Raw genomic sequence first — 21926 nt, forward strand, 5'->3', positions numbered from 1 at the left:
GAGCCCCCCATCGGCTCGTGCTCAGTGAGGTGGAGAGTCTGCTTTTCTCTCTACCTCTTCCCCTGTTTGTGCTCTCTCTGTCTCTCTCTCTCTGTGTCTCTCTCAAATGAATACATAAAATCTTAAAAAAAAAAAAGAAAAAGAAAAAGAAAGAAAGAAAAGAAACAAATGCTATCTGAGTGCCGAGAAGGAAACTATTAATTCAAATCATGAGGACTGAAGAAAGCTTCTAAAAGTTGGAATGATGTCGAGCAGGATCTTAAAAAATGACCAATGTTTGTGGTTTTAAAGGCTGGTAATGAGAGAGTTTCTGACGGAAGGAATATCATTAACACAGAAAGGAAAGTTGGAAAATAAAAGCCATTTTTGCAGTGATTCATGTAGATGACAAAAATGGCACAAAGGATACAAGGAGGACAGTAGAAAGACCAAAAGCTTGATAGTTAGCCCCATTCGTATTACACAAGGTCATGGACACCACAGAGGAGAGCTCAGACACTACCCATAACTACTGGGAGGCATCTACAGTCTTTGAGTAAAGAGTAATATGATCAGATCCCTATTTTAGAAAGATGAACCTAGCAGCTGTGTATATCGTGAATTAGTCCAGGAAGAGACTCAAGACTTGGCAACCATAATGAGATCACTGCTAACCATGAAGTAAGGAGATGTCGAAAACGTGAGCACAGTTTATAGAAAAGAAAGCATGGATCCCAGAAGCTTCAGTAGAGGTGGAAAATATAAGAATTGGTAACAGATTGGATGTGGGCGGTGAAAGGGGGGAGATGTTGGAGATGGCTCCAAGATTTCTAGGCTGGAAAACTTGTGGCTAACTGGTAATGCCATTGAGGGAAAAGATAATTAATTCTGTTTTAGATACATGAATTTAGATACATTGAACTGAAGCCAGTGCAAAATAGTAACATCAAGAGTTCCAGCTAAGAGAGAGAATGCTAATCTAGAGTTTAGGAGAAACTTAGGGAATTTAGATGGAAATTTGAGAGAAATTTGCATATAGGCTATTAGTGGTTGAAATCGCTGAGGGGTGGGAGGAGGGAAGAGGGAGGAGGGAGGGAGGGAGTTAAAGGGCTTGTTAGGGTGATGACTTACCATCCAGGGCAGATGAATGAGCAAATCCCTCCAGGACTCCTGGATGGATAGGATAGCGTTTCTATTCAACGATCACCTGGATATAAATGACTCAGAAGCTTGTGCCTCTGGCCACATCCTTCTCCCAAACCCAGCTGAATCTTCAGTCCCTCACTGGAATCTTCAACATCGGTATATCCAAAACCAACCTGCCCTGCACCCAAATCAGCCCTTTTTCTAGAATTCTCCCTTTGTCTCATAGGCAGTACCTTTCTTCCCGTCCCCCAGATTCACATCTGTGATGTGTCTAAGTCTATCTCCTCCTTTCTAGTGCCTATACCTTCCCTAAATTCAGGTCTGCATTATTCTTTGTAGAATAATTACAGTGGCTTTTTCTCTTTTCTCCCTCCACCCAACTCTCCCTGCGGCAAGGAACTCAATGACAGATCGAAGTTTAAGCGTTGCTCTGGGTCAGGTGTGTCATCTGGTCTGAGAGCTTTTGTCATTGTTGCTAAGCCTGGCTTGCTGTTTCAGAATTAGATGGACCCTTTTGAAAGACTGTCTTTTCTCTTGGGGAGGCATGGGGGAGAGGTGGGTTAGATAAGGGATGGGGGTTAAGGAGTACTCTGGTCGCGAGGAGCACTGGGTGTTGTATGGAATTGTCCAATATCTATCTTGTGTCCCGGAGATGAATATCATACTGGAATTAAAATTTCAAAAACCCAATGAATTTTGGAACACTGAAAAGAAATTTTAAAAATAAATAAAAATTTAAAAACTTTGTCAAAAACCTAAATAAATAAATAAATAATATAGTCTATGTTTTCTACTTTTCCTCCACCTTTTCATTCTTTGTCTTTTCTTTCCAGTGCAGGGATAGGTAGAACGGGGTGTTTTATTGCTACATCCATTGGCTGTCGACAGTTGAAAGAAGAAGGAGTTGTCGATGCGCTAAGCATTGTCTGCCAGCTTCGTGTGGACAGGTGAGTGTCTGCGGGACTGGGGACCAGAGTTGTCACATCTGAGCGCCATGATCTGATCAGCCTGACTTCATAACCCTCGCAGGCTCCAAAGTCTTAAATCTCTAGAGAGATCTGTGTAAAATGCTGAGATATATCTTACATTAAAAAGCCATTAAACAAAGTGTTATTTGCAACACGACCATCAAAATGCAAAACCAGGAGCACCTGAGTGGCTCAGTCGGTTAAGCGTCAGCCTTCAGCTCAGGTCATGGTCTCAGGGTCCTGGGATGAAGCCCCGCGTCGGCTCCCTGCTCAGCAAGGAGGATGCTTCTCCCTCCCGCTCTGCCCTCCTCCGCAGTGTACACATGCTCGTGTACACATGCTCTCTCTCTCAAGTAAATAAATAATATCTTTAAAAAAAAAAAAAACAAAAGCTTATGTTTAATCCCTCCTCATCTCTAATACAGGTTATTTATGGTGATACTGTTCCTTCTTCGTCTTACACACTCTTCCTTTTTATTTACTCTGCATTTTCATATGACTTCGCTGAATCATTCACTTTAGGATCTTGATTGTATAAAATGAGGCATATGTCACAGTAACAAGAGTCATCTTTTTTTTTAATGTTTTTTATGGAATCTTCCGTATTTTGTATTTGATTGCTTCTTTTTTTTTTAAAGATTTTATTTATTTAACAGACAGAGATCACAAGTAGGGAGAGAGGCAGTCAGAGAGAGGAGGAAACAGGTTCCCCGCTGAGCAGAGAACCTAATGCGGGGCTCGATCCCAGGACCCCAGGATCATGACCTGAGCCAAAGGCAGAGGCTTTAACCCACTGAGCCACCCAGGGGCTCCAAGTCATCTTTTTTTTTAATCTACTTCTTTTAATTGGGAAAGATGCGCATAAAAAAATTTACTATCTTGGGGCACCTGGGTGGCTCAGTGGGTTAAAGCCTCTGCTTTTGGTTCAGGTCATGATCCCAGGGTCCTGGGATCGAGCCCCGCATCGGGCTCTCTGCTCAGCAGGGAGCCTGCTTCCTCCTTTCTCTCTGTCTGCCTCTCTGCCTACTTGTGTTCTCTGTCTGTCAAATAAATAAATAAATCTTAAAAAAAAAAAATTTACTATCTTAACCTTTGTTAACAGTACAGTTTAGTTTAGTGGTGTTAAGTATCTTCATGTGTTGTGTGGCCAGTCTCCAGAGCTCCTTTCATCTGGCAAAACTCTGTTCCCTTTACACAACTTCCTATTCCCTCCGGCCCCCGGGACCCTGGAATTTTCCTTCACATAATATCCTCAAGATTCGTCCATGTGGTAGCATGTGTCAGACTGCCCTTACTTTTCAAGGCTGAATAATATTCCCTTTGTGTATAGATCCTATTTTTTTAATCCCTTCATCCATCAATAGATAACTTGGTTGCTTCCACCTTTTGGCTATGGTGGATAATTCCCATCATGCATGTGGGCATACAAATAGCGGTCGAGATCCTTTTGGACACATACCCAGAAACGAGATTACTGGATCATAGAGGAATTCTCTCTGATTTTTTGAGGAACTGCCATGCTGCCTTCCACAGTAGGGCACAAGGGTTCCAAGTCCTCTACACCTTTGCCGACACTTGTTATTTCATGTTTGTTGTTGTTGTTTAATGGTAGCCATCCTAATGGGTGTGAGATGGAAGAATTGTTTTCATACAGAGATGGTTCAATCATCTTTGTGATGACCTGTGTTTATCTGTGTTGAAAACAAAGCAAACCAGAAACTTCTCATCTTCCCTCCTCCACAACTAAGCCTCTCAGTCGAGTCGGTGATGGAGAAAGTAAACAGATGCTCTTTGAAAACAGGCACAGGAAGAGATGCCCCATCCTCATTAGTGGGCAGCCAGCCTTTCTGCTCTGCAATTCAGGAGTTTTTTTGGAAAGGCTAGAAGAGTGGGTTCTCTTCTTTCATTCATGCAGCAAATGGTTATTAATTGCCTCCTATGCCTAAGGCATTGTTCTGGATGCTACAAGTGTAGCACTGAACAAGATGAGTGAGTCTTGGCTCTCCCAGGGTTTACATGCTCATGTAGAGAGAGAGACAGACAATAAAAAAGGAAAGAAGAAAGCAGGATAATTTCAGACACAGATAAATGCTATGGAGTGAGAAAACAAGGAGGCCATGGGAGCTGAGTCTTTTGGACTTCAGCCCTGGAGCCCAAAGATTCCAAAAAGTGTAGATGGTTACCCTTAAAGATTCATTCAACAAATATTTATTGAGCACCTACTATGTGCTACATCCTGGGGTTTCAATAAAAGAGACACACGATTGATCTAAAAATCCAGTTCATCTCTATTCTCTCATATATGCTACTTAGAGTAGGATCTGTCACAAAGTAAACCTTCAGTTAATGTGTACCGTGTTTTTATTGTCTTCATTGTTATTAAAATTACCAACACATTTTCTCCTATCTCTAAAAATTAAACTTCCAAATCCCTCTGTCCTTTCCCTGACCCTGCTGTCCTTTCTCTTCTTCAGGAATGGCTTCTAAGTCTTTGTCAGTGTGTCTTCTGTTTCTTTTTCTCTCAGTTTTGACTGGCTTCGCAGCAGCTGTTCATTGCCATAGTTACCCCCAGTGGCCTCTGGGTGAGCCTCATGGCGGCTTCCCTTTCCTGGTTGTGTGGACCTCAGCAAGTTCTAAGACACCCCCCCATGTCCAGGCTTTCTTGGCTGGAAGATGGAAGTCATACTTGTATCTACTTGCTATTGTTGTAAGGAGGAAGAGATAATCTATAAATTCCTGGCACATAGTAAACATGCAGTCAAGTTTACCCACTGTTTTTTTAGATATATGTAGCAAGAAACCTAAACACGCATCCATAAACTGGAAGCAATATGTATTCTTACATGTGCCTCTCGGGGCTACGGCAGTAGAGAGATGAGATTACCTCCAGGACGTACTTAGTAGAATGCTCAGCGCATGTTTCTTTTTTTGTTGTTTTTTTTTAAGATTTTATTTATTTATTTGACAGAGATCACAAGTAGGCAGAGAGGCAGGCAGAAAGAGGAGGAAGCAGGCTCCCCGCTGAGCAGAGAACCTGACGCAGGGCTCGATCCCAGGACCCTGGGATCATGACCTGAGCTGAAGGCAGCGTCTTAACTCACTGAGCCACCCAGGCACCCCTCAGCCCATGTTTCTAATACTCTCTCTACCCCTCCCACTTCTCCCCTTTCCATCCCCCACATGTAACTGCTTCCAAAAATATTTTCTTTCTGTACATAAGATCTCCTCCAGGGATCTCTTCTTCTCCTCCTGCAATTACTGTCCTAGTGTCCTTCCATCCAGAACTGTCCCTCTGTCTTGCTGGAATAGGGTCTGGATTTTCACTCCAGACTGGGGGCCTCCCTTCACCCGGAAGTGGGGCTTGCGTCGGAGGGTAAAGGACCGCACCGAGTCAGCCTGGACCTGCTCCCACAGTGACCTCTTCTTTGTGCTTCCATACACAAGCCTCCTGCACAGGACCCCAAACTCCTCGGGGACGTTGGTCCATACCCCTGCGCCCTGCTTTCTTATGGCGAGTGCTGAAAGTCCATAAGCACCAGACCCCTCCGTGGTCTAGGCTCACCCCGAACCCGGATGACCAACAACGTCCCTGACCCTATTTGGAACAACACCTAGGGAAAAAATGGGTTTGGTTTGCTCTTTTTTTTTCTTTTTTCTTTTTTCTTTTTTTTTGGCTTTTTAATTCTTCCATCTTGCCTGTTCACCCTCCCCGCATCTCCCCCTCCCCCACCTGCTCTTACAGCCTGAAGCCCCCCTTGGCTTCCCCTTCCCAGCCACATTCCCCTGTCAGGTCTGCCAGATTGTCCTCTAGCTCTGAATGGAATCACAAATACATTTTTTAAACCATATCACAATGCCTCCTCTATCGGCTCCTTCCTTCCTAAAGCAAACGGTCAGATATTTTAGCCTTGGCCTTCCATCACCACCAAGGTCTCCCCACAAGGCTTGTCTTTTTATTCCCGATAGGATCTCCAAAACATATCAAAACTTCTCTGCTGATCTGACGGCTCCCTACCCCCCTGGATCTGAATTACTGCCAGGACGTGTCTGGAAATCATTTTCACTGAGTCATTAATCAACATCTCTTCTACATACATTCTTTCTGAGCAGCTGCTTCTGTTGTTTATGAAGTGGATCCTCTCTTTAAAACCTTCTTTGAAACGGCTTTCCTTTGCCTGCCTGCCTGCCTTCATGGGATCAACACAGACTTTTTTTTTTTTTTTTGGTCTCTTCCTTCTGCTATGCACTCCCCCTAGTTATTATGAAAAGCAAGACAGAAAAACTTCCTCCTTTCCTTCACCTCGTCCAACTTCTTTTCCCCCAGGCTTCTTGCCTCTTGCTACAGTTTCTAATTTTTTTCCTGTCATATTTCACTGTGAAAATTCCAGTTTGTAGGTGATTGACCACATCCTCAACTCATGCCAGTAAAAGAAAACAGGCCCCAGAAAATCTGATCACCCACCTCTCTGCTCTTGTAACTTATTCATTCTTCATTAGTTCTTCAGACCTTGTCCCCTGCCCTAGTCCCTGTGGTCACCCTCGCCTTCAGTTCTGGATCTGTCTTCGGACATTCCAGAATGCAGTATTGATACTTGGAAGTTGATTTCATAACCATGCATGGCCTCCCTGCCATGGCCTTTATTTATTTTTTTTTAAGATTTTTATTTATTTATTTGACAGAGAGAGATCACAAATAGGCAGAGAGGCAGGCAGAGAGAGAGGAGGAAGCAGGCTCCCTGCTGAGCAGAGAGCCCAATGCGGGGCTTGATTCCAAGACCCTGAGATCATGACCTGAGCTGAAGGCGGAGGCTTTAAACCACTGAGCCACCCAGGCACCCCCTGCCATGGCCTTTAAAGCAAATGTCTCACAAGTCTCATTTAACTCCCAGAATGAACCCAAAAGTAGGAACAGAGGTGTTCTTTGGCTCTGTTTGTTTTAAATAAGGAAACAAAGAATTTAGGATCGTCAAGGAACTTGTCCAAGATTATGTAGTTAAAAAGCTGGCAAAGGAGACCTCTTTGGAACCCAGGACTTCCCATTTCTAACCCAAAGAGTGTGGTCATCACAGATGAAAGTAAACAGTCTTTCCGAATATGTTTATCGCAAAACTGCTTGACAGACATATATTTTTGTTAACGCTTTGCCAATTAAAAAAATGCAATGATACCGTAATTTTTAGAAAATAATGTCAAGTATGAATGAGAGCTGTTTCATGAAGAGTCAGAGTGGTGCTGTCAGCAGTTGCCTTGAGAATATCATTTGAGGAACATAGCAAGATGCCTCATCCCAAAATATCTGTCTATGGAGGATGCCTAAAATATCTGTGTATGGTGAATGTCTGAAATACTGCTATTAGAGAGCCAATCCTTGACGAAAAGAATCATTCTTGTTTAAAGTTCATTGAACGTGGAGATAGAAGGTGAAGGTAACACCTTATACTTTCTCAGCTATTAACTCTTTAGTCTAAACAAGGTGATCTGTCCCTTCCAGTTAGAGTGGGGAGGCTAGAGCGAATGAAACTCCATGCATTAGGAATACACTCGGAACTTGGGTTTTGACAAAAGGGATTTGGAGAGAGCGCCCCAAAGTTGTGCACACCTGAGACTCTGCAAGGACTGGTAGAGAGCTGAGGGCACTGGGAAGGTGAGGGGCGTGGAGAGGAAGCAGAAGAGCTCTAACAAGAATGCCTTAGGGTGAGATGAGCTACTAGGGCCCAGTGCAATATGAAAATGTGGGCTCCTGCTAAAAAAAGTTATTAAGAATTTCAAGATAGTGACAGCAGAGCATTAACCCAAGGGCAAGGTCCTTCTTAGCATGGGGGAGGGGGCTAGTGTGACCCAGCCCATCACAAGCCCATGAAGCTGACCCTGAGGTGGGATGTTTTTAGGATGAGTGTTTGTATATGGGCCCGATTCCTGTGTCGTGTGTCCTGTGGAGGGGGCACCCAATGTCTCTGCTTAGAGCAGTGCTCCTAAATCATGTGTGCACGCATTCATTCAACAAACATTTCCTAAATGCTTATTACTGTACATGCATCAGGCACCTCGGCATAGGATAGATTCCTTGGGGTACCTGGGTAGATCAGTCATTAAACATCTGCCTTCAGCTCAGGTCACGATCCCAGGACTCTGGGATCAAGCCCCACATGGGGCTCCCTGCTCAGTGGGAAGCCTGCTTCTCCCTCTCCCACTCCCCCTGCTTGTGTGCCCTCTCGCTGTGTCTCTCTCTGTCAAATAAAAAATAAAATCTTTAAAATAAAAAACCTGATTCCAAATAATAATAATAATAATAATAATAATAAATTACAATTCCCGATTACTGTTATTCAACTTGACAAAAGCAGACAATTTTTACTCAGATCACAAATCTGCATTTTAGCAATAAATTCAGATGGTCTGGTTTAGAGATGAGTATTATGCTGAATGGATGTTTCCACTGTAACAACAATGACAAGGCCATTTGGTGGATTCCTCATTCTCTGGCAACATGTTATTTTTATTGGCTTTAGGGCAACTTCTATTAATAGAGGCTACAGTTCTCACTGTAGATCCACAAGTCTGTGATTCTCTTTTTAATAATACTTTTGAGCATATTTTGAACTAAATTAGGGTTTCTTTTTTTCTAAGTAGGAGTTCAAATTCAGTGCAAGGCACCCACAAGTGTTTTATTTAGAAGTGCATTAAAGGATCATTCCTTCATTCCCACAGCTTTCATTTTTAATTAAAAGATGAAGTAGGTAGCAGGCAGTTGGGACCAAGCAGCTGGCTCGTGGGACTAGGAAGCAGGCAGCCACTAGAGTACGAGGTACTGGAGGTCGCTGGACCAGAGGTCAAAAAGCTTGGTGCTAATCCTGGCTGTGCCTTAAGTCCATGAGTGACTCCATTCTAGGCCTTTTGTCTACATATGTAAAAGAGAAATGGGGCATATCCGTGGTCCCCCAATCTCTTCTGGTATGAGGACCCCCTTTTTTAAGAGTAAAATATTTTATGGACTTCCACTTGGTAACTATATTTTGAAGCCATTAACGCTTGTAAATTAACTTTCATTCTGTGATTCAAAACAGTACCTACGTGCACTTGAAAAATTAGTGATGCATATGTGTGTGTATTTATTTGGTCTACTGATAAGGCTAGGAGCACAGGTGGATTCGAGGACCCCTCCAATAAGATGCGTTTTCCATCTTGGGTTTCAGTGATTGGGAAGTGATCATCTGACTCTCTAAACCCTCTCTCAGCTATTGTGTTCTTTGAGTCTTTGAACTTTATTTCTGTAGAGAACAATGATGCCAATAACAGACAATCAAAGCACTTGCCAGACACCTACTAGGAAAAGGATGATTTAAAAGAGATCTGGTCGAGGGGCACCTGGGTGGCTCACTTGTTAAGCGTCTGCCTCCAGCTCAGGTCATGATCCCAGAATCCTGGGATTGAGCCCCACATTGGGCTCCCTGCTCCGCGGGAAGCCTGCTTTCCCTCTCCTAGTCCCCCTGCTTGTGTTCCCACTCTCACTGTGTCTCTCTGTCAAATAAATAAATAAAATCTTTAAAAAGGGGGGGGGGGTCTGGTGGAATATCATACAAGTCTCTCATTCTTCAGGGGGAATCCAATGTCTAAAAGGACTGAATGATGTGTCCAAAGTCACATAATGAATTTTGACTCTTTGGGGGTTCTTTAGACATTCTGAACTGAACTTCCAGTTTTGTTCTAATGAGATTGGCTGAATTCTGAATTTGTTTGGTTTCCAAAACACTGTTGTTTTCTGGAGTAGGAGACTGAATTCAGTTACATACAGTTTGAGAGGAGGTTCCCATTCTAGCCCTGCCTTTGACAATGATCTGAACTAGTTGCTGTATAAACCAGGGAAAATGGCTTATCTCTGGTGGTTTCAGCTTAGACTATTATTAATAGCTGATATGATAAATACAATAAACTTTCTATTGGCCAGCATGACAAAAAGGGATATTTTGTTCAATCATGTTTTCCTATTAATGGAAGGTTACCGTACATATATAGGTCAACAGTTTTCAAGAATTATGGTGAAAAGAAAAAAAAAAGGACCTATAACATTGCCACTAAACTGAACCCAGTATAATCATGTTTTATTACTGAGACCTTTCATACCTGGCTTAAATCTTCTAATCTTTTCTTTTTTAAATTCATTTATTTTAGAGAGAGAAAGCACACAGCAGAATGAGAGGGAGAGAGAGTCTCAAGCAGACTCTGCACTGAACTTGGAGCCCAACTGGGGGGCTCGATCTCATGACCCTAAGATCATGACCTGAGCCAAAACCAAGAATCTAGGATACTTAGCAACTGCACCACCCGGGAGCTCCTTAAATCTCTTAATCTTAAACATCACCACATTGTTATGACTATGCCATCTAACTAATAATCCTTGTTGAAGGAAAACCAATGAGCTTTTATCATATTTAGCTCCTACTTCAGAAGATCATTTAGGTTTCTGTGTGCCAGGGTTTTGTGGTGTGAAATAGTGACAGAAAGTCATTTATATACTGAATATGAAAGACACAGCTGTCCCTTCAAAAAATAATAATAATCCATCATAATAAAGTGGCCCAGGAAACTCAAAAAATGCCTTCCAGGCATATAGAGAATGACTAAAGAACAATATGTGGCCATCAGAAGACATCTAGGCAGGGATGAAAGGAATGCATTCTCTGGGAGGTTGACCTCGGACAATTTCTTCCCATCAAATTTCTTTTAATCTTGCTTGGCACCTTTGGACCCTGGAAGAACTTGAAAACAGAATTTGGGAAGTGAAGCACATAAAATACTCTGCAATCCCAAGGCTTTTTTCTTTCCCTTTTTTTTTTTTTCCCCTTTCCCCAGAAACAGGAAACAATCTGTCTAATCCTCCTTCTAGAGAGTCACTGGTGAAATCTGCTGTTGTCTTTGTACATCCTTACCTTGGAGGCCTAAATTGGAATTACATCCAAAGACCTTGCTTGTGGCTTCCCAGACAGGATAGAAAAATGCTTCCAATGTGCGTCATATCATTGTTTAAATGTTTTGATTAATCACTCCAGTGTGATGATTTTTCTCTCTCTTTTTTTTTAACTATAACAATTCAAGAGGAGGCATATGTAAGCCATCAGTTTTCTAGGCTAATGTGTGTCCCCAAAGTATTCTTTGTTTCCAAAACTTGTTTAAAATAACTCCAAAGCTAAAATTTCCACCTGTTGGTATAATTTTTATCAGCTCTACCCTTAACATTTATCCATATCTTCCTGCATTCCCAACTCATTGCAAAGATCCCCTTAATTAGTGAATTCCAAAGATCTCATTTGAACATCAGAAATTAAACATTTTCATTTCATTCTTTTAAGGAAACTTAAGAATAAAGCCCCAGAAATTGGTATGGGCTTATTTGCTTGACATCACAGTTCCTGAGACCTTAACAAGATTGGGTGTTAGCCTGGGTGTTCAGAAGAAAATTGCTTAATTTTCAGTGGAAAAAAATGGAGTTCAAAATATGCTTGAGCAGTGAATTATGATTGGATTATCATTGGATCTGTCTGGTTTTATGCCCTATAAATACTGTGGAACACAGCTATTCCAGAGAAAGTGTCTGTGTTCAGAGTACCTGGTCACAATGAATCAGAACACTTATGTTTAAATTCTCCCTCTTTCATATGACATCTATATAAAGAACTGGGGAAAACCTTTGCTCAAGACACCTGAGTTACAGCGGCAGACATTTAGCCTGGCTTGACTCACGCCCAAGCTGTCGAAGCTTTACCCATGAGGCACATTAGCATCCACACCTTTTGTTCTAAATTTACTGTACCAAACTTTACCAAAAGAATTCCAGATTCAAAAATAATAAAAAGCCAAGGAGCGTAAGTTCCATTGTTAGCCCAGAAGTGAGTCACCGCTGTAGAATTTCTTCTGTCTACTGATTAGACCGGATACGGGCTGGGCGGGGCAGCAGGAAAGGCTGTTGCTGTCTGTATGTGTGAGTTAATAGTCACAAAAGGTCACAATTTTAACATGTTAAAAACCAAATCTCTCTCCTGGGCATCTGGAGGGCTTTTTTCAACACACCCTCCCAAGGAGTGAAAGGAAAAAACTACATTTCTTTTCCTTCTAATGTGAGTCCACCCCCAGCTGACAAAGCTACGTGCTTCCCGGCATGGAGACAGAAGATACGGATTTTTTTGTGTGTTTGGTCAGGCTAATGTGATAGGAGATATCTGACACTTCTAGAAGAGCGGTATATCTGAATCCTCTCTGGCCTTGCCGAATATTGTGTTCATATTCTTTGGCCACCGAGAAATCAGAGCCTTACAGCCAACACCACTTGTATGGTGAGGGGGAATGACTTTCTTCCATGACATGGGACAGGCCAGAATTAGGGTGAACAAAAAACTTAGCATCCACAGCAAGGCATCCTCTGGAAATGAAGGGTGGCTCTATTAATAGTTACACAGGACGACAAGAGTGAACCAGGACTGTCCCAAACAAATCAGGTGTGTGATCATTCTAGGCGTCAGGTTAGCCAAACACTTACCAAAAGAATAAGAAAAAAAATGTGTAGTATTTATGTAAGTACTCACTACATAACAATCACGGTGCTGAGCATTTTATGGATTCGCATTTCAGTCTTGTGAAACTTGGAGACTCAGTCAGTTAAGCGTCTGATTCAATTTTGGCTCAGGTCATGACCTCAGGATCGTGAGATCAGTTGAGCCCCACGTCCTGCTCCACGCTGAGCAAGGAGCCTGCTTAAGATTCTCTCTCCTTCCGCACTCACGTGAGCACTCTCTCTCTTTAAATAAAAAAATTAAAAATACATATTAATTAAAAAAAATTTTTTGCAAAACTTGAAGTGTTACTAGGTAAATACTGTTTGGCAGGCCAGTAGCTTTCAAATTTCTCATGAACAACAGGCAACAAAATATTGGGAAGACAAAATCTTCCACAGAACACCAGCATTAAAAAAAAAAAAAAATTAAAAAATAAATAAAATAGGGGCTCCTGGGTGGCTCAGTCTGTTCGGCGCCTGACTCTTGATTTCAGCTCAGGTTATGATCTCAGGGTCTGAGATCAAGCCTTGAGTCAGGGTCTGTGCTCTCTCCCCCGCTGCCCCTCCCCCACCCCATGTTCATGAGTGTTTTTTTTTTTTCTCTCTCTACCCCCCAAAATAAATAAATAAATAAATCTTTAAAAATAAATGAAATAAAATAAGAGGCACTACTGCTTTGGTCAAGACTGGGATTAGAACCTATTCCTAAAATCCAACCTCCTCCACCCTGCCATGGCCTCAGGGACCATGCAAACTTAGGCTAAGAATTCTGTGAAGCAGGATCCCTGGGTGACTGAGTTGGTTGTGTGTCTATTGGTTGAGTGTCTGCCTTTGGTTTAAGTCATGATTCCAGGATCGTCAGATCGAGCTCCACATCTGGCTCCTTTCTCAGTGGGGAGCCTGCTTCTCCCTCTCCTTCTGCTTCCCCTGCTTGTGCTCTCTATTTTTGGTAAATAAAATCTAAAAAAAAAAAAAAAAACTTATAAAAAACAAAAGAATTCTGTGGGAGCCTTTGGCTAGACATTGATATGGCCTGACTCATTTAATCCTCACAATGACAGGGTTTGGCATTAATGTCATTTTATAAGTGAGGAAACCCCAGCTGGGAAGGATTAAATGATTTGTCCAAAATCTTATAGCAAGTTGGTTCAAAAGCAAGGATTCAGGCTTGAATCTGTCAGACTCCAAGCCCACTTCTGTCCATGACATCACTTGCCTCCGCGGTTGCAGACTTCTAAGCTGGGTAATATTTAGAGACGTATTTGGATCTTTCCACCTAGGCTTGCCCCAGCAAGGCAATATTCTGTCCTCTGCCAAGTGTGTTCTCAGTTCTCCAAGGCCTTCAGAGGCCCCATCCCTTAGCCTGCCAGGCAGTCCTGTCCAACCAGATAACACCAAAGTGTAACCAGAACCGTAACAACAGTCTGCAGTGTGGTGTCTGAATGTGCTGGGCTGTGTAACAAGCATTTTAAATGGAGTTCACAGCAATGCTCTAAGGTAGGAACCATTATGTTACTACCTCATCATTTCGCAGACAAGAAAACAGAATGCTGCAAACGTTTTATAGTAAGGTAAAGCAGCTAGTAAGTGTTGGAGAAGGGATTTGTTTGGACAGCAGTATACAGTGCTGGGGATGAACCCGACACCTTGGCATTCCAAACCTTTCACAGGCACGATCACTCTTACAACTCACTGGGTCCTCTTGACCTATAGTTTTTTCAAAACATTTTTTTTATAAACTTGTTCCTGCTCGGCAGAAAGTATTGGACAAGCATATCTTGTTTCTTTTTGATCTGGGAAATCTGGAACTCTGGGAAACAGCTTCGTACCTAAAGGATTCTCCAGGAGACGATACTTTCCTATAATGTATTGAGTAATGTTGGTGCGTGCTTTCTGACTCATGATGGTCCATCTATTTTGGACCCCAGAGACCTTCTCCACTGAAGTGTCATCTTGATCGGCATGGAAATCTTTTAAAATCAACCTAGGTTCAATTTAAACTATGATCTGTTGGAGGTCAAAGTTTATTTTAGTGCCTGCTCTTCAAAAGGGAGTTGGAGGATGGTTTTTAAAAGCAATAAAAAAAGCATCCCTGCTTCTTCTGTTCAAAGACCAACTTGCATTACCAACTTTACATCAGTGATGTGGATCTGGACTTTGGCAAGTCCACGGAGCCCAGTCTGACCTGAAAGGTACCAAGGGACCAAGTCAGAGGGGTCCCGGGGTTGAATTGTGAGAGGGTTCGTTCTCCTGAGGGTTCCATATAATCTAACATTATTCATTTATCATATAACTGAATTTTGTATACAGGAACTGTATTAGCTTTGGGGGATCTTTTTTTTGCCATGGCCAGCCAATAAAAAGACTGTTTAAAATCTGTTCTTACAAAGATCCACCTAGTAAACTAGATACCAATATATGAAATTAGACATTTACTAAATAGTTCCAGAGAGGATTGTAACAAGTCCCTGAATTTGAACCAGACTCCAGTGAATGCATCCTATAATGCCTCTTGCCTTTTTTTAGCCCAAAGTTTAGTTGCTTTCATATGAGACGAAACTAGCATGGCCTGGGTAATCTACATGGCAGGTATTTACTTAGGACTAGTAAGCGCTTATCACTGTTGCGCATCTGAGAAGACTATGACATCATGCCTGCCCTTAAAGGACCTCTACCATCTAGTTGGAAATAATTTTGGAAAGGGATAGACAGTGTATAACATGATATCCAATTACTTACAATAAAGACTTCACCTTGGCCATCTCTTTTTCTATTCCATTATAAATGACAGTTAAAAAGAAGTAAGACATGCTTATTACATATCTTGAAGACACAAAGCTGGGAGTGAGAAATGAAAAGCTAACATATGGAATGATAGAAATAGTGGGGATAATAATTAGGAACTGCGTGCTGAAACCAAGCTGAAATTAATAGGAATGAACAAAAATCCTGCATTTAATTTCAAAAATTCAATAGCTTAAGTGCAGATAAGAGCAAACTGTCATTTTCACACTAAAAAAAAAAAAAAAGAAGACGAAGAAGAAGAAGAAGAAAAGAAAAATCCTGCAGGCATTTTCATTAGCCCAAACCTTCACTTAATATCCTAAAAATGCTTACTGGGCCCTGGGCTCTAGACAGGTACAGTGACATCTTGTCATCTGATGTACCTGCAAATGCAGGCTCACTGGCCTATAACAGGCAGCCGAAAGGAGACAGTGTTCCCACTGACTAGACCTTGTCGGAGTAGACACAATACTCTGAGAAGGTCATCTTTGATAAAACAGCCTACAGAAGAGGGAGACGAGATTGGTGAGTGACCGGGAAACCAAGCTTTATAGAAATTTTGAAGGACCACAGGATGTTTAGTCTAGAGAAGAAAAGATTATAGGACTTTGATGGTTGTTTTCCAGCATTTAGAAAGCTATTGTGTGACTATGAGAGTAGCCTTTAGACTTTTGCGGGGGGGGGGGGGTGTTATTTCAGTTCGACCAATGAAGTGACAGTTAGAAAGGAGCAGATTCATTTTGATCTCCTCAGAAGCTTTCCTGCAACTTGGGGGAAAGCTGCTTTTCTTATGGGACCTCGCCTCCCCACTGAGCATCCCAGCAGAAAGCAGCTGACCACCAGCCATGTAGACTGTTCCCTCTTGGAAAGGCTGCGCTGTGCTGGTGATTGGGATAAATGATCCCTGGGGATCCTTCTCTCTGAGGATCCTTCTGGTGCCAATTCTTTCCAAATGATGTGTGAAGTAACAATTTCTCACACACCTTCCATAAGCCTTCAGACTCCCAAGAATTTTGCTAGCCTATAACTGATCGGTTTGTTTCCCTGTTTTCCCCATCTTTTTTGGGTGAAACATCCTTGAGGTAGGTAACAAAACGTCAGAGAAAATATACTCCAAGGAAGAAAATACACCGGTGACCCATTTGGGGGTCACATGGGTATGAAAGCTTGGGCTGTCTTTGTTCATGCATCAGTTGGACATATAAATACCAGTGCCCACCAGAAGAGACAAGAAAGGCAAAAGTTTACTTCAAAGTGAAGTAATTGGTGAGGGAATTCAGAGCCTAGAGTCCAGGAGATGGAGCATGTATAAGGTTTCTCGTACCATTAGCAATTCAAAGGGGAAGACCTTAAGAACCAAAGATGGTTCTCTGAGCTTTGTGAGGCCAGCTCCCTCGAGCTGCCCTAATATTTTCTGTGGCTGGATCTCTTAAGGTTCATAGTCAAAGCCTGCATCTTTCGGACACCTGCTGTGGTTTTAGGAGTGCTCAGAAGTTCCCATCCAGCTAAGAAGAACTGCCACGTCCTCCATAAGTTGCCAACTCATGACCAAGGAACACATGAGCCAGAAAGTTGCCTTGCGTACAACAAAATGTCTAGTTGGGAGGGAAAAGACTGATGAATACTTCGGCCATTAAGTTGCTGTCCCTAAAATTTACCTTTTTTCCTTGCCAAACACATCACTGTGGCATCATCTCAAGCTGCTGAGTTCAATTTGGAAGGATGAAATCTTACTAACTTAACATCTCTGCTTAGTTTAGAAGGGTGAAGGCTTAATATCTTAATATCTTGTAAGCTTATATTTATAGAGGTTGACAAACATAAGCTCAGTCTTAATTATTACCATCAACCAGAAATCACGTTCCAGCAAAACAATCTATCTTGTTTTTAAGTTGAGTACTTACATGGTCTAGAAAGAATTATTTTGAATGATAGCAACAACCACTAGGGAGAAGTGGCCAAAACGTAATTTTTTTTTTAAAAGATTTTATTTATTTGATAGACAGAGATCACAAGTAGGCAGAGAGGCAGGCAGAAAGAGAGAGAGGAGGAAGCAGACTCTCACTGAGCAGAGAGCCTGATGCGGGGCTCGATCCGAGGACCCTGAGATCATGACCTGCGCCAAAAGCAGAGGCTTAACCCTCTGAGCCACCCAGGCACCCCCCAAAACGTAATTTCAAAATGAGTTGTATAATCACACAGTCACAGAGACTCCTAATAGTGTTTCAGTTACGCAGTGAGCATGAGCTGTAAGTAACATTTATACCACTGGGTAGCTTTGCCAAGTAAATAACCCTTATTATAAAGAGCAAAATAGGATATATCTACTTTATCTACAAATGTGGAATGAGGAGCGGCCTTCTATTAATCCAGTAACAAAAGGTACCTCTGAGTAACCAGAGATGATAATGATGATAACAAAGGGGAAAAAAGCAAGAGTCAATTCCTTTTTCCCCAACTCATTTAAGGGCCCGCCCACTATTGTGTTTAGATACCCAGCATACCACACCTAAAGACTAAGGTTGGGTGGTTGGGTGATGGACATTGGGAAGAGTGATGTGGTGAGTGATGTGGTGATGTGCTGTGAAGTATGTAAGCCTGACGATTCACAGACCTGTACCCCCGGAGCAAATAATACATTATATGTTAATGAAAAAAAAAAAAAAAAGACTAAGGCCATTTCCCTATCACATACTCAAATAGACCATTCACGGATCTTAGTTCTTTTTACTTGTACAAAGAGCAACACTTCACAGCTGAGTTTTGGTCAGTAAACCAACTTCAATTTTAAACCAAGTGCATACACCATTTTAACAGGAGATGAATGAGATGAATGAGAGACACCTGATACTTACACTTCAGGTCCGGGAATTCCTTTAACACCTGCCAGGAATCCTGGCAATGGGTACTGTTGTTATCCCACTTGAACAGAGGAGGAAACTGAAACAACAAAGGTTTTTATTTCGTAGCAATGAACGATTAAAGGTAAAATCAAAACCAATATTTATAATAACATTAAAACCGTAGAATGCTTAAGGATGATTTTAAGACCAACCTGTGCAAGAAGCACACAGCTAAGAAATGGTACAGGAGGGATTTCAACTCAGACAGCCAGTGGTTCCAAAGTCTAAGTATTTAACCAATAGGCAGTACTGCTTCCCCAGTAATGATATGTAGATAAAATTAATCAAATGTCTAGTGATTCCTGGGCACTGTGTTAACCCCTCTCTGTACATTAGCATAGGAGGCTCACCAGTTGGGTCATTTGGACACTGGAGGTAAGAGGCATCACCAAAGAATCAGCAGGTCAACTGTTCTTTGTCGTAATACCCCAGCTTGGAGGTGGTCTCTGTGACTTAAGACTGCAGGATATTAGCAGTAAGAAGTTCTTGTATTCTCTCATCCTTATAGGGGCGGAATGGTCCAAACTAGTGAGCAGTATGAATTCGTGCACCACGCTCTGTGCCTGTATGAGAGCAGACTCTCGGCAGAAACTGTCCAGTGATTCTCTGAAGATTTACCAGACCCTCCAGCTCTAGGGGTAGTTAACCAATTACCCACCCGAGGCTTCTAGAAGGAGCTTCCTGCCGTGGAAGGAAAGCGAAGTCCCGAAGCCGAGCTGTGGCACGGATCATGGAACATGGCAACAATTACAGATCGGCAGCCCTTTGTGTATACAAATGCGTTTGTAAGCCTCCCCTAAATTATGCTGAAGGTCCTGTGCTGACGGAGGTATGATAGACTTCTTCCACAGCTAAGGAGGATTCTATTTGTCCGTATTGACTACCTGCCACACAGAATGTATGTTATGAAATCCTCAGTGACATATGTCATCAGATAACAACTGGAAGAGCTGCTGAAGACATTATTATTGTGTGTTTAGATGCTTTAATGTTTGCAAAACCTGTCTTGTGAATGGACTGTTAGCTGTTAAACTGTTCCTGTTTTAAGTGCTATTACCTTTCTCAGTTACCAGAATCTTGCCGTCAAGGTCACAAGTGATTGATAATGGATTTTTAACTAATAAGTCCTTGTTTTTGAAAAAAAAAAAAATCAAAAGCAGTACTATTTTATATGGAAATGTGTCTTGATAATATTACCTATGAAATGTGTATTTATCAGTACCTCCTGTCAATCAATTACAGAGCACAATGATTGTCACTGGGTGTGTATGTATTTAATCTCTATTATTGAACACGGAGATGGTTTCTGCTCCAGAACTCCAGCCACTGTATTTCTACATTGTGAGTCATTTTACTTTAAAAGGGAAAAACAAATTTGTAGCAACAATGATGTATCCAGAATTTTAAATACCTGTCTCTCTTTTACTAAGAAGGAATTTTTGAATATTCTGTCTACCTAGAATCTCTCCCTGCCCCCCAAAAAAGGCAGATGCCTTTGGGAATGAAGTAACCTGTCCCGCTCCCAGAAGTTCTTCAAAAGGATGCTGCCTTGGATATTCTTAAATTTCTGAAAGGTTTTCATCCTCAAGAGACAAATAACATTTTAAAAAAATGCACTCAGCAAACACTAGATGTTCTGCTCAAGTATGAATTTTTAATGCAGCTATGTTGACTTTGTTTCATACTGCCAATAAACTACTCTTAATACTAAGTATTGAGTAAGGCATATGCTTTTTTTCCTCCCCTCTATTGGAAAGAAGCTATTCTCTTTTGGGGGAAGCCTGGAATAGATAATGAGATGGGTTTAATTTTGGTCTCCGCCTCTCCCCAGCAGAGATAACTATCTCGCAATGTAATATTGTCATCACTTGAGGAATAATGATCTAGAAGTGCCATCATTATGTGGTTTTCCTCAATAGACTCCCAGCATATCATTAGACAAACAGTGCATGTTTATGTCTTTATGTCACTTGTCATAGACCCTCATAAATTACATGCCTTGTGTTTATTCAGCAGAATCAACATCACCTGAAGAGATGTAATTTTTTAGGAACATTCAGTTACCTAAGACTGCAATTCCTTTCTTCCCTCTTGAGGTTAAGAAGTCGTTATGGGCCACAGGGATGCAGGAGAAAACTTACAAGTTTTATTCTCCTCTGGGAGGGCAGGATTTTTTCTCCATAAAATAGGAGAGGTAATCATAATCCCTTCTTTCTAAGGAAACAGACAAAAGGACACTGGTGTAAAACTTCCCCAAACAATTCAATAGGAGGAAGTGCTCGTCACTGACTTTTTCCCCCACCATGAAGGCACATTTCCTTCCTAGTCTTTGCTTCTCTTATCTGGGAGATTTTTTTTCCCCCCCAAGCAAAGCATGAACAGTTGTTAAGTGGAAAATGGAGGCTGAATTTTACATGGCGCTTCTTACCTGCTTGATCTTTGGGAATTCAGGTGAGTGGGCTTGCCTCTCTCTTGTGGTGTTTTCTCCACCAGCCAGCAGAGGAGTCTCTGTCCTTTGAAAAATGTCTGAGCTAGGGCGGAAATGGAGCCAGGTCTCCATGGCAGTTTAACCAAAGACGATGAGGAGGAGGAATAAAAGGAGCCAGCTCTGTCCACACCGTTGAGATTTCTCCGTAAAAGAAAACAAATGGTCTCCACATGTCCTCCAAATGCCTCGGGCTGCTCCTGAAATGGCATCTTTACAGGACAGAGTAAAGCACCTTGAGGAGAAGTTTTGATGATTGTGTAACAGTCTGTGGCATTCTCCATGTTTTTTCCTTATCAGGTTATAGGTTTGTTTTGTGTGCGTGTTAAAGAAAGTCTGAGGAGATGTAACTATAGGAGGTGAAGAACTGTGGTGTGTTTTATTTGGAAGTTGTTATTTGGAAGGAAGTTCTGAATATTTTCATGAGAGAGCTGGGCAAATTAGGTAAAAGTTCAGAATATGATTTCTGAGTCTGAATATTTCACTTTTTAATACTGGTGTTTAACAATTGGATGTTTAATTTTTTTATGTTGACAAATGCTGATGTTTTTTGGTCTATTATTTATCGAAGGGAAGTCGTAGGTATTGTCACAATATAGAGAAATGCTTCTCTCCAGGACTGTAAAAAATGGTGTTTGTAATCATCAATGCCTTCTTTGGTTGCTAATAGCTAAGAAGGTTTAGACGGGTGGGAAAATTTGTTTCGTTTTGGTTTTGGATAAATACATCTAATTGTTAAACATGTATTCAAACGATGCAATTTGTATACAAATACTACAGTGGTAAGTTCAGAATTGGAAAGGGGGGGCTTTTTAGAGAGGGGGATGGTGATGAGATGGAAAGACTAGAAATGGTTAGACAGCATATTTAACTGACTGGGTTCAAGTATCACACCATGTTCTCTTAATTGGTTCGTGTCTTTTCCACAAAGCCTTTCATTATTTCAGTGGGAGTGTGTTTTCTTCCCTGAGGCATGTGATAGTAAAAGAAAGGGAGCAAAGTATGACATTTTGATATTGTCAGCCTTGGGATTCTAAATCCTATGTTTTGAATCTGGGAATATTCTCTTGGAACGATAGCAATAACAAACGATGAGTCAGCCTTATATTGTCATT

At 41.6% G+C, this 21926-nt stretch overlaps 2 protein-coding genes across 4 annotated transcripts in view; both read left to right on the forward strand.

The window, feature by feature from the left end:
- Positions 1 to 20037, forward strand: part of PTPRR (protein tyrosine phosphatase receptor type R) — a 201777-nt gene extending 181740 nt beyond the window's left edge. For all 3 annotated transcript variants that reach the window (XM_082742870.1, XM_082742871.1, XM_082742872.1), the window contains 2 exons: positions 1959 to 2072; positions 18835 to 20037. In XM_082742870.1, the coding sequence (XP_082598996.1) occupies positions 1959 to 2072; positions 18835 to 18928 (208 nt within the window). In that variant the 3' untranslated portion in view covers positions 18929 to 20037. The remainder of the gene's footprint in view (positions 1 to 1958; positions 2073 to 18834) is intronic.
- Positions 20038 to 20661: 624 nt separating this feature from the next.
- The window catches only part of PTPRB (protein tyrosine phosphatase receptor type B), a 112200-nt gene continuing 110935 nt past the window's right edge, over positions 20662 to 21926 (forward strand). Inside the window, exon 1 of the mRNA XM_082742858.1 lies at positions 20662 to 20777. Within this exon, the coding sequence (XP_082598984.1) occupies positions 20723 to 20777 (55 nt within the window). The 5' untranslated portion in view covers positions 20662 to 20722. The remainder of the gene's footprint in view (positions 20778 to 21926) is intronic.

This window comes from Mustela nivalis (assembly GCF_964662115.1).
Source record: "Mustela nivalis genome assembly, chromosome: 7".
Taxonomy (NCBI): Eukaryota; Metazoa; Chordata; class Mammalia; order Carnivora; family Mustelidae; genus Mustela; species Mustela nivalis.